The sequence below is a fragment of the Dryas octopetala genome, chromosome 4, assembly GCF_963921425.1.
Source record: "Dryas octopetala chromosome 4, drDryOcto1.1, whole genome shotgun sequence".
NCBI lineage: Eukaryota > Viridiplantae > Streptophyta > Magnoliopsida > Rosales > Rosaceae > Dryas > Dryas octopetala.
In genome coordinates, this window is record NC_141369.1 from 11,684,807 (window position 1) to 11,708,386 (window position 23,580).

The 23,580-nt window shown below is 34.5% G+C and overlaps 2 protein-coding genes across 2 annotated transcripts; both read right to left on the reverse strand.

Moving 5' to 3' along the window:
• Positions 1–562: 562 nt before the first annotated feature.
• Positions 563–14,567, reverse strand: LOC147286833 (Nucleotide/sugar transporter family protein). Its single transcript, XM_086241107.1, has 13 exons — positions 14,321–14,567; positions 12,941–13,749; positions 12,672–12,841; positions 9,904–9,989; positions 9,767–9,816; positions 9,350–9,417; positions 8,503–8,603; positions 8,330–8,342; positions 6,392–6,576; positions 5,250–5,336; positions 2,474–2,568; positions 1,800–1,953; positions 563–996 (listed from the first exon to the last, which is right to left on the reverse strand). The coding sequence occupies exons 2-12, from the start codon at positions 13,465–13,467 to the stop codon at positions 1,833–1,835; spliced, it is 1,503 nt and encodes a 500-aa protein (XP_086097233.1). The 5' UTR covers positions 13,468–13,749; positions 14,321–14,567; the 3' UTR covers positions 563–996; positions 1,800–1,832.
• Positions 14,568–18,580: 4,013 nt separating this feature from the next.
• On the reverse strand, positions 18,581–22,724 carry LOC147286834 (heat stress transcription factor A-4c-like). The gene is made up of 2 exons (XM_086241555.1): positions 21,810–22,724; positions 18,581–19,922 (listed from the first exon to the last, which is right to left on the reverse strand). The coding sequence occupies exons 1-2, from the start codon at positions 22,023–22,025 to the stop codon at positions 18,816–18,818; spliced, it is 1,323 nt and encodes a 440-aa protein (XP_086097681.1). The 5' UTR covers positions 22,026–22,724; the 3' UTR covers positions 18,581–18,815.
• Between the last annotated feature and the right edge of the window lie 856 nt (positions 22,725–23,580).

Below are 23,580 nucleotides of genomic sequence, written 5' to 3' on the forward strand. Positions count from 1 at the left end.
ACTTAGGTAACTAGACCTCTATTTAATTGTCTTTCTAATGTAATCACAATATTGGCATATCGCCAAATTATATTCATACCCCCAGATTTTCTCATATACCCAAATTAAAGGCCAAATGATCAATTTCATCCTTTTAGTTTGGCTATTATTTCAATCTTGTCCCCTTAGTTTCAGTTTGGCCATTCACTTTCTGTCAAATTTACTGACGCAACAGTCACGTCCCACCAGCACGCAGGAGCAAAATAGTCCTGTGTTCATTTTCACTATCCCAAGTTTTTTACATCTCGCTAACCGGATAGCTGGGTTAGTGAATCTAAAAAAGAAAGGATGAAAGGGTTGTTTTATTGGTAAAAAAAATTAGAAAGGAGGGGTACAATGAGGTTCAGGCGATGACATACACATCATTTCATCATCGAAAAAGCTTGTTCTCATGCAAAAAATAAAAAATAAAAATAAAAATCTTTTGTTATAAAGGAACTTGGTGAATCAAAATCTTTTCATAAATTTATATATCAACTTTTTTATTTATCACTGTAGTGTAATTCAAAAAGTTGTATAAGTTTGTAAACAAATATATCAATATTCTTCTGAAATTCATTTTTGTTCAGATACAATAAAACTCAATTCATCTATAATATACATCAAGGGCAATGACACACAATCCATCGAGCATGATGGAAATACAAAACTCTGGTGGCTTGCAGTTGCAATTAAAAATAATAGTAATCGAAAATTCTGAAGCATTATTCTATTTGACATCCAGATGCACACATCCTAACAAATAACACTCAGTATATACTAAAACCTAACATTTATCTTTTCTTCGGATTCTTGGGCAGTAGCTGCAAAATCTCAACTCCTATTCATTTAGGACGAATTCTGCAAAGGCAAAGCTTGAAGAAGATATAGACACAATAAATGCTGAAAACTTTGAGACTACCCATGTGCTTCTTGCTAAAAGCTTCACCGGAAACCACATTTGAATATGAACTTTCCCTGCATAAATTTACTACATTAAATTAGCAAGATAGCCTATATACAATGTGCTTGCATGAAATATCAACAAAGCATATCAGTAAACAGAAGACCAGCATTTCGATCAGGAATCACCATAATATTTTACCAAGCAATTCACTGACATTGATACCGAACCTCAAATAAGAACATGACCGATACCCACCACCCAAAGATGCAACTGTACACTTTTTGGACATAAATTGGTATGTCAAAAAATTAGGGTTCTGTTCCAGGTGTCACCAGCACTTCGCTCTTATAAAACTTAAATTCTAGAACTGCGGTAGGGCATTTAACAAAACTTATGATGAGAACTAAGATATATTAGTTCACTGATGCACCCCTTACACTTGAGGTATGGCTTCTGGATAACAACATCCACTTTGGGATCAGCAAGCAGATAACTAGAGAAATCTAAATGGCCCCCATCTAACAAATAAAATAATAAATAACATAAAAGAACAAATTCATAGACAAGGATGAGGTAGATTCATAGAGATAAAAGGAGTAACGATGAGCAAGTCACTTCAGAACAATGCGAAGTTTCTTATGTTGATATGCCTATATCCAACAAATTTGCAAAAAAGCAAGGCATTTAGATGACTGCAGAAGTTTAGATAGAACGTCTAGTGAAATCCCATGCTATTTTGTAACATACAAGTAGAAGTAAAATATTAAAACAAAACCATATCACATGCATGGCATATAGCTGAATGCATTAGAAGTTGATAAGCGAATTGTGTATGAGCTGTATACAGATCAAGAATTTACAATGATTGGCTTACTTCTAATTCAGATGCATGGTCTTAACAAAGCTTTCACGTGCCATCATCATTCTCATCAATCTCCTCAAGAATAACATATTTTGCAGCAGTATTTGTCATGGCTGATTCCTCCATGTCATCTTCACTTGTTTGACCCTTCCTTAGCTTTTCATATCTATGAAATAAAATGCAATTGTGAACATAAAGATACACGGGAATGACTTGGTATAGTAAATATTCATGTACAAGTTCGGCGTTTTATTCCTTCCTACTTCCACCCAAACAGAAAACTAATTCCCTTACACTTCATATCTTTCCCTTTTCTCTAAAATTACATAAACAAAGAAACCAAGATTCCTTCATTGTAATTTCTCTCTCCCCCTGTTTACTTTCCTTACTCAATCTCATTTGCATTTAAACAAAGTGTAAATTAATGGATGATAACAATTATCGAAAAAAATGTTTCACTGTTAAACATGCTAAAGATAAGCACAGAGCAAATGTTCCACAGCTGGATGGACAAACAAATAAATAACAAATTACACGAGAATAAAAACAACATTGACAAAATCAGTAATAAATTTATCCTGATTATCTCATAAAATTTTGCTATAATTTGAAACAAAAAAATAGGATATTTCTATAAAGCTATCTCATAAAATCTTGGTGGACAACAATTCCAAATGAAGACTTACTTGTACAAGTTGAATAAACTGACACCAAGCATAATTATGAAGAGTCCAGCTCCTTTCAACCTGGTGAATTCGTCATGGAAGTAAATGACTGCAACCTGAGTACCCGAAAACATTGGATTATAAATCAACACATAATGCACCAAGAAAACAACACCATATAATTAATATAAATTTTCAATTTTTATGCACTAAAATTCATAGAAAGCCAACATTAGAACTCAAAATAGAAACATAGGCTCAGATTAGAGCAGTACAAGCATATAAGTAATCTGACACTCATTTAGCAACCAGACTGTTTTGGTGGAAATTTTCACATGAGCTTAGAGCTAGCAAGTCATGAATTATAGAGTATGGACATAGCAAGTTCATCTATTTAAGTTGGAATTAATTCTGGTAGCTTTGCAGGTCTAGTCCATGCAGTTTTCTTCCACTTGATATTAACCTTCAAAATCAATAGGTGAGAAAGCATAAATTTATTCAAGAATCAGATGTAGATTTTAGAGTCCGACCATATTAGTAGCTTTGGCCTCCCAATTCCAAAACACTCATCAACCCAACTAAAGCCTTCATATCTAAATATGTACCAAACCAGCTCACATAGGGATAGTCTACAATTAATCGTACAAGGCCCATTTGAGGTGGAAAGGACCATAGTGGTACACACCAAATGCTTGCCAATCCGTGATAGAGCTTATTTATGATTTTGTGCCGAACCTGGTAAACGAGTTCTCTCTTTTCTAGTAGATGCCAAACCTGCTGCCCCATTGACTAAGAAGGGGGCGGGCGCAGCAGCTACATGTTCAAAACAATCAAATTCATCACAGGAGAAAAAAGACAGTGTAGACGATAGATTCATCGGATAAAGAGTAGAAACGGAAACAGAGAGATTGAAGTAGCCTTTCGTCGCCCTACCAAACGAAAGAAGTCACTATCAAACGTCCCCCCCCCCCCGCGCCCAACTAGTCAAGGCTTGCTTGGCTTACTAACGTGAAGGGATTTCTCGTTGATTGCACGAGCTAGCCAGTCAATCCAGCCGTTTTCTTGCTTCTTAGAATTCACCTTTATTTATAGGATATTTATTTGAAGAAGCCTGCAGAAAAGCAGAAGTGCGCAATGGCTGAAAAGCCAACAACTTGTTAGGAGTACGTTTTGGCTTGCCCCTTTATTATTAGTAGTAAGATAGGTTTGGAACCCCATACAAGGAGCTGCTTGCTGCTCGCCCCTATCTCTAAAGGGGCTTATGCACTCCACTCGTTACCACTAAACGATGAAGCCAGGAGCAGAAGGAGGGGAGGGACTTGAACCCTCAACCTCAGCCTTGGCAAGGCTATGCTCTACCATTAAGCTATGTCCGCCAGCTACGGTAGTGGCGAAGCACTACTGAGCAATTCACGTATCACTTGATACGGACAACTTGCCGAAGGAAGCAAGGATGAAGCCAATAAGTGCAAAGAAAGGAAAGTCTTTCTAATCTTTTTTGAATTGGGACCTATCGGGCAAATACCCATACATAAATATAGTTCTTCCTCTGATACACGACTACAAGCACAGACAGTTGGAACTACAATCAAATTCACATACACAGGCACATAAAACTGCAATCAGACAGCCATTACAAGGATGGACAGCATGTCACCATCAACAGAAAAAAGTACTAGACAAAACACTTCTCTAATCTACAACTGAAATTAGTCTGAATTATGTGTTGAAAATGGAAACCCCTTGCTCTCTTAATTGATTAAAGGGTTTTTTTTTTTTTCAATTTTGGTACTTGAACTTTGACCCTTGTCTTAATTAAATACCCAAACTATTATTTTTCCCAAATCCTACGCGAATTTTTATTTTGTCCCAATTTGGTATATAATGCGACTTCCGTCAAATAATACTAGCAGATTTTGGTCATGTGCCTTAAACATATCATATACTGAGGGTCAATTTAGTCCATTCACGAATCTGGGTTGACTAAAATGCCCATGGCTTTGACGCCGTCTGTTAATATTATTTGACAAAAGCCACAATTATACCAAATTGGGACAAAATAAAAGTTTGGGTATGAGATTGGGACAAATAATAGTTTAGGAACCTAATTGGGATAATGGTCTAAGTTTAGGTACCAAACCTGAAAACAATCCTTGATTAGAACATTTAGTTGTCGAAACGTAAGAATTGCAAAGCCATTTGTTCACAGTGCCAATTGAAAGATGTAGAACTATATGCCATGTGGACATTTTTTGAAAAAGAAAATAATAAATAAATAGATAAACTGACTTCTTTCTCTAAGTGAATGGGGTGTGTTTTGGGTACATTAGTAGTGTACATACGCTCGCAACTAAGAGTTTACTATATTGTTTTACTAGCCAACTTTTATCGGCAGTAGGTAGACCACTAGCTGCATGAAAGTGGATTCCTAAGGTTCTCTATATCCATCTTGTTTGGCTTTGACAATCAAGTGACCAACAAAAATAACATAAATAGGAAAATAACACACTGTATTGCAACAAGATGCTAGTTTCGTGATCAATTCCTACTCTTAGAGAAGATCATTTTAGCATTCACGAGTGAAATCAAGTTCTGATCAATGAATCTGTTTAATGACTTATGAGTCATTATGATAATAGTAAACATGTAATTCATAAAGAAACGAACGGTAGATAGAAATGAGATTGTACAGCTGAGAACAAGGTCTAGAAGGTCAGACAACCTTAAATTTTGAAGGACCAGCATACTGCATCTTCAATTAATTATTAATTAAAGTTTGATAATATAAAGAACATACCAATATAGTGAGAGCCTCCTTGACAACACCTGCTATTGTTACTGTGACAGCACTAGTTACTGAGACAAGAATGAACTCTGTTAGTACCTGCAGCAAAAAGGACAGCTTAGTCAGTCTAAACTTAAAACAATAATTCTAGAAGCACCAAGAGTTTTCCCAAATTTTAGTAACCAAGTTATTTACATGTTAAAAATAAATGAGATTTAGAGTGGGCCTAAATAAGAACAAATGAATTAACAATGCATCAGTTGGGATACAAAATTTTGGGATTTGAGTTGGTGCCTCTAGTATTACTCAATTGAGAATGATGAATATATATATATATATATATATTTGTGTGTGTGTGTGTGCATAATATATTAATTAAAGGTTATATGCAGGAAGCTTCCATTGAGAGGTCCCTTAAATAAGTAAATAACCTTATTTAATGAACACATTGTGGGGCTCACTCTACATTGTAGTTCAATGATCTGAACCGTTTATTTTTTAAGTCTCCATTAAGAGATCATCCCTGCACAAAATTAGACAAATCGGAAACCATTTAACCGGATTAAAAGGTAATATTTCAGTGTTTACTGAAAACATTGTGTTCGCCTATTTATCTGATCGCAATTATATGTCTTAATGATTTTTTATATCTCTAATTTTTTGTACGGATGATTCTTGAATTGAGACTTAAGAAATAGACGGTTCAGAGCAATAAACTACAACGCAGAATGGGTCTTGCAATGTGTCCCTTAAATAAGGTTATTTAAGGGATCCCTCAATGGATGCTCTCTCATATATATGTATGTATAATTCTTTTCTATATCCTTAGACAAGGACCTGTTTTTCAACCGTTCAATCAGATACGATTGGCTGAGATGCATTGAGATGTATCTCATCCAGTATGCATCTCAGTCATCCATTTCTAATCTAATGGCTAACAAACAATCTTTATTTAAAGATCTTATTTAAGGACCTTATTAGAAAATATAGCTAAGCACACACTCCCTTAATTTATAGTCAACAGCAGCAGCAACAACAACAACAACAACAACAACAACAATAATAACAACAACAACAACAACAACAACAGTAATAATAAACAAAGAAAGAAAATCCATATGTAAAAAGAAAAAGTTCAACATATATATTCATACCATGAAAAAAGCAAGGGTTCCACCAAAAAGCATTAGCAAGCAACTTCGACTGACATGCGCTGGATTATTGAAGTATTTGTTTTTCCTAAGCTCATCCCATGGATCCAAAACAAGGGAGAGAAGAGCAGTCACCACTGCCATCACCGGAGTCACATAGCTCATCAAAGTAAGCGGATTTTTCAAACCTAAAACAATTGAATGAAATATTGTAAGAGTAAGTTATGCAAACTTACAGCATTTATATACTCTAAATTTAAAAGGACAAGATTGTCAGAAAGTGTCCCAATTTTGACCAAGGCTGGAAACTTTACATATGTTAACTTCTTAAGACGCCAAATTTTCATGGTATTTTCCATGAAAACACATTAGTTTGTTGGAAATATTATCAAAATGCAAAGTGCATGTAATTAGACTGTATGCATAACTATAATTTCACCAACAACATGTTTCAGGCAACCCTGATGGAAGCAGGTTGATAACCTCGCAACCTTTATGCATATGCCTATAGTATACCACCGATTGATAACCCCCAAGTGTTTTGAAACAGGTTGATAACTAGGTGTTGCCATTTGTCCAGCCCCTTTTAATATAAATTCCATGCACATTTCAGCATCAGTTCCTAGAAACTTGTGCATCATATTTAGTTATTTACCAATGAAGTCTACAGTGTACCAAGGCTTCTGATGTTTCCATAAAATCACATGTGCCCACATATGGGATATGTTTCGAGGCAAGAAGGTGAAGAATGACTGAATGCAATTTGGAATTTTAAATGCTTTGGGCAGCTTGTAAGACCATCAGTGAAACCGAGATTCTGTATAACATCCTGAATCAGTTTCCAGTATCAAAGTACTAAAATGTAGCTTTCCATGGACCTTATTTGTTGACCATCATAATAACCAGTGCCAAATCTTTTCCAAATCTGGTATCTAATAAACAACTTTGGTTCAGTTGAGTGAGAGGGTGACTTCATTTGAAGCTAAGGTAGAATTTTTTTCAAGCTACATATAAAGCTTATGTGGTATAATGCAGTAAACCAACTTCCCTGAATAATCTTTTCAAGTCGCCTCTTAAAATTCAAATCCAGTACAATTGTTTGAGTTTGTACACTGAGTGAGAGGATGACATCATTGGAAGCTAAAGTGGAACTTCTGAAAGCTTGTATAAAGTTTGTGGTATAATGAAGTGAATCAGCTTCCTTGAATAATCTATTTGGATTTGCCTCCCAAAATTCAAATCCAGTACAATTGTTTGAGTTCGTACACTGACTCCACCTATTAATGCTTGTGAAACAACTTACTAGAGACACAGGTGACTTACTCTAAATGCTATGAAAATAACTTTTTCGATTATTACATAATAGAGGATAAAAATCAACAAGTTCTTTTTCTTTTATAATGATACTAGTAATATCTCATAAATATGTGACCAGGTAATATATCTCACAAATGTCATAAACTAAAAAGGTTGAATTAAATTGCATATCTTTAGGTAAACATATAAACATGAGACTATAGAAGTACTTTAGAGAGGATTTATATGCATAGGCAGCAAGCTCACAGATTGCAATATTGTTGGGAAAAAATTAATACGCAAACTCGTAAACTCTCATAGGATAAATGATTGGTTGTATACATTAATGCTTTTATTTTAAGAGAAATCATACAAGTTACAAGTCAAACTACTAATTTTTAGAAGTTATTAAAATTAGTAAAATACTCTTGTACTTGTCACCAACGAAAAATTGATTGAATAAGTTGTAACTCTAGCAGAATCGCACAGTATTCACATGTTATTTATACTAAATGTAGTAATGTTATCATAGTGAGAACTGATTATCCTATACATAACACGAGAAATCTTTAGAAGACAAATATGTGAATTTTATCATTGAAACATTGCCAAAATGAAATTGCAATAACAGCATATAACACTTACCATAGTCTTCTTTCTTTATTTTGATTTTGGGATCAACGTACAAGAGCGGAATGCATAATAAAGTAACCAATAAAAATATGTCAGCACATGTAGTTATCAAAGCCTTAGGGAAATTAACAGAGAATTCATATATCATGTAAATTGGAAGACAACCAGAAGCACAGAAAACACACCTGAAGAAGAATTTGAGTCATGCACCAACGAAAGCCGGACATAACAGCAGCAAGCATAACAAAAATGAATCCCCAAAAGTCAAATTCTGTCTCTTTTGCAACTGCACATAATTCAATATGGGAAGATGCAGAAACATAAATGTTGGAAATATCATAAATGCCTAAAAATTTCACTCAACTAATTTTATTAGACAATCAACAACAAAAGGGCTAGATGCATGAAAAAAAAATAAAATAAAATAATGGTAAGGGTTTAAGTTGAGATTTTTTAGATCAAACATTTAGTAAACAATCTGATAAACTAAAACAAATAAAAGAATTAAGAATGCCTACAAGTCCATCACATGTGATCCCAAAGTAGTCATTAGATATGGAACTTGTTGGGTGCCTTGGCTATTAACATCAATATACATTAATGGCCAACATGTTAATGTAGAAATAAGAAAAAACAATATTTTAGGACAGATTTAATTTATCAAAGAAATGGCATAAAAGCCTAATGATAAGTTCATGAAGATTAGAGGTATAATACGTTCAGTTCATCTTTCTTTCAAACAGACATCATGTTTGAAGTCTTATGCACATATTTGTGGAAGCATTATTGCAATGGTCTGGAAATATAAGAGAAATAAAAAATTGAAATAATTAATGAGAGAGAAGGAAAGAGAGGTCAACATAGAAACAGTAGTCTCTAAAAGGAAGAATAGAGGAGAGAAAGGAAAGAGAGGAATAGAAAGGGAAAGAATCTTTCATTGAAAGAAATGAAAAAAACATATAAATAAATTGAAAGAAAGTAAGTGCAGATTGAAATAAATAAAATAAAAAATTATAAACTAAAGCTAAATACCTGTTAATAGTATTCCAATGGAGATGATTACTATGATTCCTGATAGTTTAATGCTTGGCGACTCCAACCTTACAAGCAAAGGATTTACAATGAATAACAGAACAAGAGGTCACAATCAGAGAGAAATGAAAGTGACGTTAATCAAAGGATCAACACCAAGGTACGGTACAGGATGACTAGATAATAACATGCATGAGATAAGTTATAGTTCATTTGTATACCAACTTTGACCCAGATTACATTTTAGAATTATAAGAAATTACGAAGAAGTGTTCAAGAAACTAGGAGAACACTAGGTTACACATATAGCACTTATCACATCACAAAGATCTGATAGCATTAAGGTAAAGATGTTTATGCAACATGTGCACGTGACTGGGGAAACTGGTTACAGAACTCTACTAGCAAGAAATTCACCTGAAGATAAAAGCAAATAGAAGGAGAAATATAGGAGCAGCAGATTTACACTGCAAAAATATATAAAGGGAGTCAAAAGATGACTGATAAAGAATGAAAAATGTTAGAATGCAAATTTGAAGAGAAAGAAAACCAACCATTGTGGCAAATGTGACAGATATAAAAACAAGGGATGCATTGCTTAGATTAACATCCATTGCTGTTCCAAGAGCCGTTGGTACAACTGTGAAAGGCAAAGTCCATCTGTAGCATTAGTTGATAGAAAAGTTAATTTAATAAGTAACAAAGAAGTATACACCACAAGCTTATAAAAATGGAAGGATATTTTTTGAATAACATTAACATCTGGGCATTAAAAAGAAAATATAATAAATTAATGAAATCAAATGCAACGCAATGAATAAAATTGTCATCTCTGGACAATAATACTCTACCAGCTGAGAAATGAAATTAATATCTCATAGAAAATAAAAATGCAACCTCTGCAATATATGATTCCACTCTTTTCCAATATAAGGGAAAATTTATTCATAGCCCCATATTAGCTTACTATACCCCCCACTTATTAAATAGATGAAAGGACAAGTTTACCCCAACACAAAATGACCATTAAGGGAAAATGTCACTGAAAAACAATTTACTATTCATACCCACTAAATCTTACACCTGACACCCACATACTAAATCATCTTCTTCAACCTTAAACTGAGTAAACCCTAAATCCAATTTCTGGCTCACAAACTATAACATAGTCCATATAAGTTGTTTTTGACAAATGGATGTTCAAATCGTACTCTGGGGTCTTAAAATAATGAGGAATGGGTTAACATTTTTTGAATTGAAGTAAAGTGTTTTTGAGTTTGTTGGAGTTTCTGTTCACATTTTCTATGGTAGACCAGTACCAACATTTTATTAATGTTCGGTAGCTACCAAACAAACTTGAAATGTTCGTGGCATACTACCAAATGGAATTGACTAATTAGAAAAAGAAAAATTTGGTGGTATACCACTTCATTACATATCCATAGTCCTCCCCCCCCCCCCCCCCCCCTCTCTCTTCCCATACGTTTTTCTCAGTGTGGCTGTGCAGAGAAAGAAGGGAAGAGAGAGAAAGCGAGAGAGAGAGAGAGGGGAGGAGGGGGAATGTGGGGTGAGGGTGCTGATCTTTTTGTTTTTTTTATTGGGGTGGTATCATAGAAATCCCCAAAAATTATTGAGAAAAGGGGGGCAGTGGTTGAAGTTGTTTGAGGTTTGGTGGTGTAGGAGCTTGAAATTGCTTCAGGTCCGATCCTGGTGTGGGTTGGCAGGTCCGGTTGAGAAATTTGAAATTGCTTAACCTGAGCTGCTAACTCTACAACATCTAATTCCAGTTTTCTCAAAATTATTTTGATCCTGCCCTCCTTTAATATCTAGCAGAATTGCACAGTTGCCACGGGGGCACAACTCCTAGGTACACAATTGTACAACAATGGCATCTTTAAAAAAAAAAAAAAAAAAAAAAAAAAAAAAAAAAAAAAGAAACGACATGGCTGGTTATGATCACTGCAGCAATAGTAGAGAAATGATTAGAAATGTAGACACGAAGTCTGAGCTGAAAAACATAGAAATTAGGGTTTCTTATGAACACAATAGCAAAGGAAATTATATTAAAGAATAAGGACTACACAGCTGAAAACATCTTCCGAATCTTGTAAAGAAAATAGCCATAGACATCAAACAATCCTCCATAAGGGCTTCACAGCTGAAAATATCTTTCATATCTTGTAATCCATCTAAGTAATAAAACTAACATATATAGGATTCTAACATTCTTAACAATCATAAGAGTATTTTGGAAAAAAAAAAAAAAAAAAAAAAAAAAAAACAGCTATAAGATGCAGACTCCTTTTGGATACTCTGACCACTAAAACCCAACTAAGGAGTAACACCTATAACGCTCAATAAACTTACTAGACACAAGAAAGAACCAAGGACCAAAATTATGGCCCCCACATCAAGAAAATCCATAATTGTTAAATCTCTCTATGACTCTAAAACGGTAAAACCTTGATATACACAAATTAAAATAATCAGTAGCTTTCAAAGCAAAAAAATACAAAACTAATTTAATAATAAATAATTTAGTCCATGGGGGATGCCAATTGCACCCTACATTGATAACTAAATATATTTCATACTTGTTGTTTATAAATAGGTTTCTAGTGTCCTGGATCATGCATACGTCACTCTCTTGTATTCTATCTACTCTTTTCAAGAACATGTTTTGCTGGCCTGTGTTGTGTCATTCTTGCATCCATGTCAATGCTTCATAGATTACGAGAGAACCTACAATATGTACATGCTTCATAACAGTTTGACCATTAGGGTCCCTCTAAAAATCATACAAATCTATGTTGTTGGTTTGATAGTCCATGTCATTATCTTAATTTACACTAGTCACCAACTCTGCATCCTCACCTTGTTCCTTTGGATATGAATGTAGCTTTGTGCACAAAATGAACAACACGATCCAATAAAAAAACTAAGTTTCTCTCATAAACTATCTTTAAACACTCCTGCCCATTTGAAAAACATGTGTATAAACTCCAATATCTCAATCTTTTCTCATGCACAATTATATTAGTTATTAGATGACATAAATTAATATGGGATTCGACGACTTGTGCACTAAATTCCTACCACTTGAATCTCGGAAAGGAAGATGAGAGAGAGTTTTTAAGAAAAATAAAATTATTCACAAAAGTTGTTCCTACTTAAAAAAAAAGAAAAATATATCCTAACCAACAAAAACATAATGGAAATTCCAAGCCAACCCAGATATGAATTAAAAGATGATGTTTGAAGAACTTAATCCACTTCATACTTAACGAACTGAGATATTTAAGCAAACAGATAATGAGTTTACCCTTCACAAAGTAATCTCTCCATGACATAACAACACCAGACCGGAATCTATGAGACCAATACCATGTGATTGCCTTTGAAAAAACAGCTTGCATTGTGAAATGAACAGTATTCATCATGAAGGGGGCGGGGAACTTTCCCAAATTGTCTCCTAACAAACTTTTGTTATACCTAAATAAACCAAAGGAAAATAATTTTGCATCATTAGGTAATTTGAATATCTGATAAATTATATAGATCTATGATTGATCAAGTAGAGAGGGAACTTACAAGGTCAAAATCAGGCTGAAAGTGTACCATGCAACTATGAAGAACAACATCTTGAACACATACGGAACAGAAATATGGTTCTTCGAATTGAGCGGTAAAGCTTTATGGTTATGCAAAGAAATGGAGCTATCTTTACCATGTAGCTCCCTTGCAGACCCATTCTCGATATCAAAGGGCAGATACTTCTCATTTCCATTATCACCTACATGAATAGAAGCATCATCCAAGATATCACTACCAGTCAAGCGCATGTTTCTCTTCTGAGATTTAGTATTATGGTATCTGTCCCTATCTAAAACCTTGTTTTCTAGCTCACCCTGTTGGAGCATTGGCAATTCAAAATCAGGGTCTTCTTCTACAGACACATCCGTATTTCCTAATTGACGATCAAAATGCACTGTCCCATCTTCATCGCACCAGCCAGAGAATGAAGGCTCCCTGCGAAAACCTGGTGCTTGGCTTCCACTCTCAGCGTAGTTGGCTTCCGTGTACTCAACCTTTTCTATGTCCAAATCACTCTCTACCATCTCCTATCCAAAATCTAATTTAGAGCCATCTATACCCTCCAACACAATCCAATCTACCCAATGGCCTTCGAATATGTTTGGCTTTGGCAAAATCAGACAATAGCATCGTTTAACTTATGTTCTTTACACAGTCTAGCACATAGAAAACATTCCTCTTGGCCAAATCTCAAGGCTCCTCAGAAGTCCCTCTAGAACTTCCAACAATAATACAAAGTAATGGCTACAAAACTCTGAAACAGGCACTCCGCTGTACTTGGATCAATCTGAAGACTCCAACAGTTCCTATTAAGATTCAAAATTTCCATCAAGAAAAGCTAAACTGAAATCAATAAGACCCAACTTAATGTGGGAAATTTTATTGAAGGAAAGAAAAAAGAAATGGAAAAGAACCAACGACTCTATCTCTAAATGCTTTAGTTGAGCTGAGCTAAGCTCTTCTTTCCGAGAAAAATTTTAATTGATCAAAAATCTCTTCATCAACTTCTCTATTACACAATTTCTCGTAAACCAAACAGAGCGTTCAACCCAATGCAAGAAATGCCATACCATTGCAGCTCACGAGCAAATATCAAAAACCCAAAAACCAATATCAATGTATGTTCCTTTAAAATATTCATATCAACTAAAACACGAATTATTAAACGGATACGTATACATACATATACCTACGTACATATAAAGCAGCTCAGATCATAAGAACACACCAAACACTCTGAGCTAAAATCATTTATTTTCATTCTTCAGATACACACAAACATGTGTGTGTGTGTGTGTGTGTGTACATAGAGATTGGATACAAAATGTGATTGTTAGAAATGAATGCGAGAGATTACTAAAATAGCATTGAACCAACCTCAGATTTTGTAAAAAGAGATTGGCTTTGAGGAAGAGAGAGAGATCTCTGAGCTGAGAAAGATAGAAATAGAGAGATCCAATCTGGGATTTGGTTGGTTTATCTGATGGTATTTGATTTTTGTACGTGTAAGCAAAGTCAGATGGACTCTTGCTTTGCGAATCGCGCGTTTGTGTTTTTGGTTTGGGTGTTATTGTCTGTTGATTTTCTTCTTGTATTTTTCCTTTTTTTTCTGTAAAAGCTGATTTTGTTGTTGTGGTCCTGTGGATGTTGCCCAAGGCCGATGAATGTTTGCTTTCATTTGTCAAAAAAATCGTTAATAAAATAATAAATATGTTTCCCTGTTTTATTTTTGTTGTTGTTTTTATTATTTCTTTTGGTGATATTACTAATTATTATTTACAATAATCTTGGGAATCTTAAAATTATATTCTAAATTTTGATTTAAAATGGTACGTTAGTAGACTTAGTATACATGTTTTATTTGTTGTAAAATAAATACATTAAAATTGGTCATGTGAGAATCAAGAAAATACATTGAGATTAGCCTAAGTGGTGAAAATGAGTTGAATAAAAATTAAAATTAACCTAGATCCAGGTTCGATTTCCTCCAATGTAATACAGAAAAAAATACTGTTATATTACTTGATATCTAAATTTAATATGAGAATTTGGAATCATAACACTACTTTGTTATTTAACTTGTTTTCTATGTGGCCAAAAAAAAAAAAACTTGTTTTCTATATATTTTTTTTCGTAAGGATCGTTTGCTTTATTGGGTGGGCAGTCCTTCATGAATTGAATATGGTGGGTCAAGGATTGGAGGTCTCATTATTGCTTTATATCTAAGTCTCTAAGATAACATATGTAAGCCTACCTCATTTTAAGTCTGGTGTCCAACTTTGGTGCATTACCAATGTGATTTTGACCCAACTTTGGTACATAATAGAAAAATAATTTTTTAATTTTTATTTGAGAAGGAGGAATCGAATTTAGGTGTAAAGTAAGCAATTTCATAACCCTTTCAACTGAAGTTATCTAGCAACTAAAATAAAAACAAAATTTAACAATAGAATATGAAAATATATATTGGAATTCATGTATTATATAATTTTAGTAGTAGTATGATCCAGCTCACCAATCTTGCATAACAACTTGCAAATAAAAAAGTGATGTTAAACGGTTAACATTTAAAGTTTGGTACGCAAATGAAAAGTCCTAGGCAATTCAATCATTTTCTCATTTGTCCAGGAGCTTTGTACTTTAAAAATTACTATTGGGGTTGTTAGCTTAACATACATAATTTATGTAGATGAATTAACTATTGATGTGATAATGTATTGTCTTTTTACTTTATTTAAAAGGTCCAATTCAGTCTTCCCCTCAAGAAATGGTCAAATTCAAATGCATCCACCCCTCAATAAACAAAATAGTTTTAATATATAGTACAAAGTCTAACATAATATTAAAGTTCTCATTGTAGAAGATGAGTTCAAAACCTCCCACCCTTCTTCAGTTCTTCTTCACTTTCTTTGTTTTTTAATTTACAGTAGACTGCACTTTTGCATTTCTTTTGCCCCTTAGATGCGTGAAGGAATGCGCACAAACAAAAGTGTTGGTTTGATATAAATTATTGGCTAATTTCCTAACATTTATTATTATTATTATTATTATTATTATTATTATTATTTGGTACAATAGGGCCACTAGGCCCAAGCAAAAATAGAAAACAACTACACAATGGCCGGGACCCCAACTAAGGTCCACGATCAGAAGCATAACAAAGCAGACCCAGATCATTACTATAGCCTAAATCCACAAGCTGATCAGCCACCATGTTTCCTAACATTTATAAGTTTTTTGGATCTTATAATTCTCTAACAAATGTTGGGTGGGGAAGTGATAGATCGTAGATTCAAATTATGTAGCGTATAAAAAAAAATTATTCTATCTTTTTTTTTCTGTGTGAAAAAAATCATTTTATCTTGAATGATGATAGAGGCACTGAAACAAATTTCAAAACTTTGAATCAATAATGATTTATTTTTTTATGTTTGTGTTCATTTTAAATTTTATTTAAGCTTAATTACAATTTATCCCCCAAAATTATTGAGGGTTTGCACTTTGTTCTTCAAACTATTTATTTTGACAGTTAGCGCCCCCCCCATATTATGTTATGTCAAACTGAAGACTTCCAACTTGTTAAAAAAATATTATTTTCCGTCAATTTTGTACAAATGGCACTCGAAGAGAAGGCCACATGTGCAAAAATGGTGGCCCATTGATTTTATTTTTATGGAATTTGAATTATGTGTTTGACAGAACATAAGTTAGGGATGAAGTGTCAAAGATATAATTTGGGTAATAAAGTCCAAATCCCTAAATAGTTTGGGGCATATATTGTAATAAACTCTTTTATTTATTTATCTCATGTCAATTAGGTGATTCACTAAAATTTGGAAAATTTTGGTAATGTTAGTATTATTGTTTTGTCTTTTTGTCAAACTACAAGATTAATTTGAACATTGGCATGTGCGGGGGCTTGTAGCTATAGTGGTTGAAAACATTTACCCCTGCACCTAAGGCTAGAGTTCGAATCTCCCACTCCATTTGGCCTCCTAGTAACCAAATAAAAATTACATAAATTACTCTCAAAGTCTCAAGGACAAAAAACACAAGGTTCTCAAGAACATTCTATTTTGCATGTGTGTGGTCGGTAGAGTAAAAAAAAGCTGGCAGATGCAGATGCAACTTTTTTGAGATGCAGATGTAGATAGCATTTGGAGTTAACTTTTGAGTTGCATCTGCAGTTTTTAGTATATTTTGAGCTTACATATGCAATTTTTAGGATGTAAATGCACTTATTTAGGTTGCAGAGGCAGATTGCATCTGCAACCTCCGAGTGCTTGGCAAGAATCGGTGGACTGTGAGTTAAGTTTTCTTGCCGAGCACTCAGTAAGAATTTTATTCTGAAAGTTATGTATTAGGGCGGGTAGATTGTGAGTTAAGTTTTCTTGCCGAGCGCTCGATAAGAATTTTGTTCTGAAAGTTATGTATTGGGCCGGGTGAACTATGAGTTACGTTTTTTTGCCGAGCGCTCGGTAAGAATTTTGTTCTGAAAGTTATGTATTGGACGGGGTGAACTGTGAGTTAAGTTTCTTTCTCATTTAAAGTACCCTAAAAAATTTGGGCAGTCATTTACTTCATATTACCTTTGAGCCATTGCCGACAATATACAAACCAGTTTATCAGTGCAGTCTAGATTCTAGAATCATTTGTGTCATCCATCAAAAAAAAAAAAAAAAACTGAGAAAGAAAAACCATTTGAATCAACTTTTATTGAGGAATATTATTTGCAGTCAAGGATTCCAAAATAGGCATGTATACAGCTGCGGTAGATAAGTTTTACTCTTAATAGAGACCACACATAATTGATGGACAATCAATTAATGAAGCTTTTTAGTGTTAATTCTAATTTAAGATAAAAATGGAATAATGTAGAGTAGGACATGCTCAAATATTTAATATGTGATGGCCTAAGATAAACCAATGAAGCACGAAACTATTTTGACTTTTTTGGTTGAATAATAAAGAAGGCTTGCATGGATGGTTTGCTTTTTAATTAATTTTTTTACTTACATTTATCAAATTGTGTACTTAAGATTGTCAGATACAATACAATATTTGTTGGATTACTTAGGTATTTATTAGGTTTAAATACTTAATTAGGCAAATCAAGTGGTTAGGGTGGGTGAGATAAAAGTGAAGATTAGATTAGGTCCAAGGTTTGAATCCCTCCAATTTAACAACAAAAAAAAAAAAAAAAAAAAAAAAAGAGTTAGGAACATCACTTTGACTCAAACAGAACCTCTCTGAATGTGTGGTGAAAGGAAATACTTAACTTTTTTTGCAAGCTGCTTGCTTAAAAAACCATAATACACCCTTTACTCCACCCAATCCTTAAAAAAAAAAAAAGTAAAGACCCAAATGTGTAAAACTTGACAAGGCTTGATTGAATCTCAGGCATCTTGAAAAACTCTCATATAAAACCATCAAATAAAATCTGATCTCACAAAATTGATTCAGGATGGTCAAAATCTATTTGTAAGTGCCCTCTACACACACGATCACTGTGCAATTCACCATTAATATGTTGAAAATTCTTTCCTTAGTCTTCAAGATCAGATTAAGCTGCATGTATAAATGCATGCAGTGAAGTCACAATCAAATTATAAAAGAAGGAAAGGTAGATTATAAGCAAATACAAACTCTCTGCAACCTGATAACATTTACATACGCAACTAATGAATATCTGATATCTCTAATTCTATGCTACATCAGAAACAATCAATATGCACCTGATGTGCACTACAAGAATGAGCTGAAAAATTGGAATTGGCTTCTATTAAGTACATGACTAAGTAATTCCACTTAAAGTTTAAAAAGTATATATCTGAACATTGCAAAATCTGAGTGTTCACAGGGTCAACTAAAATTATGTAGCTGGAGTGAGACGCCCTACTTGGTTTCTAAAGTTATCTACATTATCTGTGTTCCACCAAAGCTTTTTCTGAATATCTGGATTGGTATCACTCACTCCACCATCACTATCCACCCTTTTTTCGGACTGTACTTCCTGTGTATCATCCAAACCGGGGGCCTCTGTCAGGCACTGTTCCCAAAAGACATCGTTTGCCCTAGCAGGCTCGGCAGTTGTCATTTCCACAACCCTTTCTTTCCAGGCCTCTACTGCAGGAGCACAATCAGGCTTAGAGTTCATATCAATTCCTGAAGATTTAGGCCTGATATCAACATCGTGACACATCGATGATATAGCAAGGATGTCAAAAAGATTTGCAGACCCAGCCACTTCCGGGGATGAATGAACATTCATTGAATTCGGTGAAGATAAACTCGATCTAGGTGAGCAAGGCCTGCTATTCATGCCAGGGTCTTGTATTTCTGTAACTATAATAGGAGAGGCCTGAGACAATGGACCAATATCATTTACTTCTTCAGGCAGAGCTTCCCCAATCCCATGTACAAAATCTTCCCAAAAGTTTAAGGAAGATTCCATCTTCTCAAGCTGGTCAGAGTTTAGTATGGGAGTTGAAATTGAACCCATGTTTTCTTTATGTGAATTCAAATTTAAATCTTCCATATTGAAGTCATCAGGAAAGTGGTTGGATTTCAATAATCTTCTCTTTTTGTTATGGATTTCTGATTGTTGCATAAGTATAGGGGCAAACCCCGGTTTCTGCAATAGTTGAGCCAAGACGGCCATATATTGCCTCTGTCGATTTTCCATGTTCTGCAGTTGTCCATGTAACAACTGTATTTGATAGTCATACTCCTGATTCTCTCTTTGATGCCTTTGTAGCTCCAACTCAAGCAAGCTTTTGTCATGCTTCAGTCTATTGATTTTCTTCTCATATTCTTCTCTTTCTGTCTCACTTAATGGAACTGAAGAATACTCTTGATTCTGCATGGAATGACTATGAATTGGCTTGCGGCGGTGAATATTCTTCAGCAGATGTCTTTGTCCTCTTAAGAACTCCTCATTTGCAAACTCCCACTGTTCAGGATCAACCTTCCTAAATCCCTGGTCATACAGAATGCAAACTTGTAAGAATTAAGAACCATAAGCACACACATTAATGCCTCAAAAAGAAAATGCATGGATGGCACTAGATTAAACAAATACTAGACTGCTAGCATATGTAAATATAATCAACCATACACATCAATAACACCAATATTAAATTATTTTAAGCTTCCAGATCTCCTGAGCAATAGTTCAAATTCCCCCTGGAGCAACTTTTTGATCTCTCAACCTCACAGTAGCATTATCCCAATCAATTGTAACTAAGACCCTTTTGCCTCTCTTTGAATAGAAAATTAAGGCCAGTCCTGATAGCATCTAATTCAGGTTCTAGGACTGTAATCAAGAGTTTCTTCTTCATCTGCACAGTGAATAGTAATATTCCAGGTAGCAATTATACATCTCAGCACTAATCCCACCTGCCTATAGAATAACTGATTTTGACAAGCTCTTCTTCAACTTCAGGAAAGAACCTACCCTTTTGGGTGAGAAAGAACCATAATCTTTCTGTAGTTTCCTTCCCACCAACAGTACTAGCTGAAGTATACTATCTTCTTTACCCTGAAAATCCATTCAAAAAATCTGAGCAAACCAAGGCAATATCCCTGCGTATTAAGAACACTTCTCAACCGCACTGACCATACAATTCTTGAATATCGTTATATCTGGCAGTGCAACATAGGAAACATTCGGAGCTTTATATAAACCCTTATCCACCAAGACAGCTCTATAATACACCTTTAATAGCTGGCCACAATACGGTAGCATGTGTTGGAACCTTTCTAGTGAGGCCCAGCAGCGTATGCCATCTGCCAACCTACCTACTCAATGTGACCCCTAACTCTTTCTCAAGCACTTCATGCTAAATAAACAATGCTATACAAGGATTTTAAATAACCTAATTGATCAAATTTCAAACCATATGCAGGCTGAACAGCATCCTCAATAATGGCAGCCAAATCCAAATGGCACCAAATGAAAAACCATTGCTCTGTAATTCCCAAGCAAATTGAGGATGCATTTCTTTCTTTCTCCAAGACCAGGTACTCTTGCTCTTAATTTTACAATTCATATTTGTTTGACATATAAGGAAAAAGTATTGATGATCAGACTAGTAGCTGCAGGTGCTTCATGGTACTAGCCATATTCCAGTCCTCTTATAACCAAACTATTTTCCATTGTGATTCTATAAACTCCACTATGTTCTCACTTCTCAGGATCACCTCCTTATCAAGATCAGGTCTATCAGAGAAACAAACTACAAGAATCCTGAAAATTTTTGATTAACTTTTAGGCAAAAGATCAAATTGGACTAATGCACTGACAAGTTACAGAAAAATGATTGCAAAACCTGCTCCACAGACACAGAGTGTCGCGTCCAACTCCTCAACAACACCTTTCTTACCTTTTAAACAAAAATGCAGTTTTCTCTTTTGAAAGCAATAAAAGATGCTTCCCCGAGAACAGTATGCAAAAGAAAAAAAAGGAAATTTGGAAGACAAGGATTGTAAAAAAAACAAAACAACCACTGACATGCTTGCAACTGCTTATGGAGAAGAGTCATAAATGCTCCACAAATCAGAAAAAGAGATTGATCAGTGAAGGAAAAGAAAAGTCCTAGTTGGAAGGCAACAAAGCGCGTACAAGCACAAAAACTTAAAAGAAAGTTCACATATACCATATAAACTGTAAAAATACTAATCATTTCTGAAGTTTAAATGCCACTAAGCTATCATTCTATTGAGTTTAAACCATGACAATTAAACACAAATAACATTCATGTTGAATCTAAACTATAAAGGGATAATCTCCTAAACAACCAAAAAAAAAAAATGAGCCACTGAATTGAAAATGAATCAATTACTTCAAAAGTGAAGAAATACTAACGTATGTGTTAAGCTGCCTCACGAAACTTGAAAAATTATTGTGCTTGAAATACATGGGAAGCAAATCTTTGGCGAACTCTGTGGGATCCCAAACTACAAAACTGCAACCAGTATCACTCCAGGACACCACATAGTTGGTTGAGGCCTCATCCACTAAGTCATATGTTTTTGTAAGAAAAGGCGCTGGTGCACTAGAACCACCCTGAGACCCATCCATAATTCAGACCCACAATCTTTAAACCACAGATTCAATCAGGTCCAATCAAGCTGAAGTTGGTGAAAAACTGCACTCTGTGAACCTGAATTCCAAAACCCAGAAACCTTGGAAGGTAATATACACAATCAAGATTGACAAAGCAATGAAAATTACCTCAAATTCCAATCAACTAATAGCAAGTTAACCCTATGAGCATCAACCCAAAGAATCTCAAAGCTGGGTTTTCTTTTTCTCAAGTTGGGTATGTAATTTGAAATCTCAAAAACCCATTTGAAAGAAAATTGGTTTCCCGATTTGCTTTTGGGGGAATTCAATACCCAACCCAAATTCAACCCAATGAAAGAGACTTTTTTTCTTTTTGTTGGTCTGAATCCAAACTGGGTTTCCCTCAAATTACCACAAGCACAGAAACAAAGAAATGGAAAGATTTAACAGGATCCCAGAAAGTGGGTTGTGAATTATGATTGAATTATGCAAATACAGGAAAGCCAGCAAAGATTGAAGAGAACGACAAAGGAACTTGGTTTTGGTCTGTGCAAAGTATTGACTTTCTGACCAGTCTAAACGCGCAACTTGGAGAGAAAGCAAGGAAGAGAGAGAGAGAGAGAGAGGGAGGAAGGGTAAAGACAGAAGAGTCGGGAAAGGATCACTTTCTTTGATTCTTTAAGCATTTGGGTTTGAAAACATTTGAGTCGTGCATTGGCGCATGGTTTATTTTAGTGGGGGTGTGTTTCATTTTATACGTAAAAGTATCTCTTGGTTTGGTTTGAAAGTCTCCAATAACGTAGAGACTTGGAAGTTGGAATGGTCAATGGCAAATTGGCAACAGAGGAGACAAAAATAAGAGAAATGTTTGGTCTCATTGAGGGAGCAAGCTTCACTGTAGTTTGTACCTTGTAAAGCAAACCAGCGTTGACTGCAGCCGGCCTTTCATTCAACTTTCAAAATGTAGAGAATAGCACAAGTAATGGAGAATTGGTCAGTCTTACTTACTCATACAGTCATACTTGAAAAATTATCCCAACTTTGTTTTTTTTATTAGAAATTTAGGAAAGTTAGAATGAAACTAGTACTATTTTGATGATTTGTTTTTAAATGTGCCTAAAATCTGAAAAGATGTACAAAGCTGAAATTTTGAACTTATAAAAAGTCTGAACTTCAAATGAAAAAAAAGTCTAATGCATTTAATCTTTTATAATGTGGAAAGTTAATTGATTTATAATTGTCGATAATGGTCTAAAATCATCAACGATAATTAATCGATTATAATCGATAAATATACCAATAATTTGTTTACGGTGATAGTGGTACAATTCCACCAATTGTGTTTTAAAATTTTGTTGTTGCAGCAATAGTTGAATTTCACCCCACTGTGGTCGATATTGGTCGATAATAATTAAAAATAGCCAATAAATATACCAGTTATTTGTTCACTGTCAAGTGTCAACGAACCAATCAAATATAAACTTTTTTTTTTTGGTTCTAGAGCTGTAGTTGTTTAGATTTTTCTTACGGGCTTCAGCTCCTCTTGTTAAAAAAAAAAATATATATATAT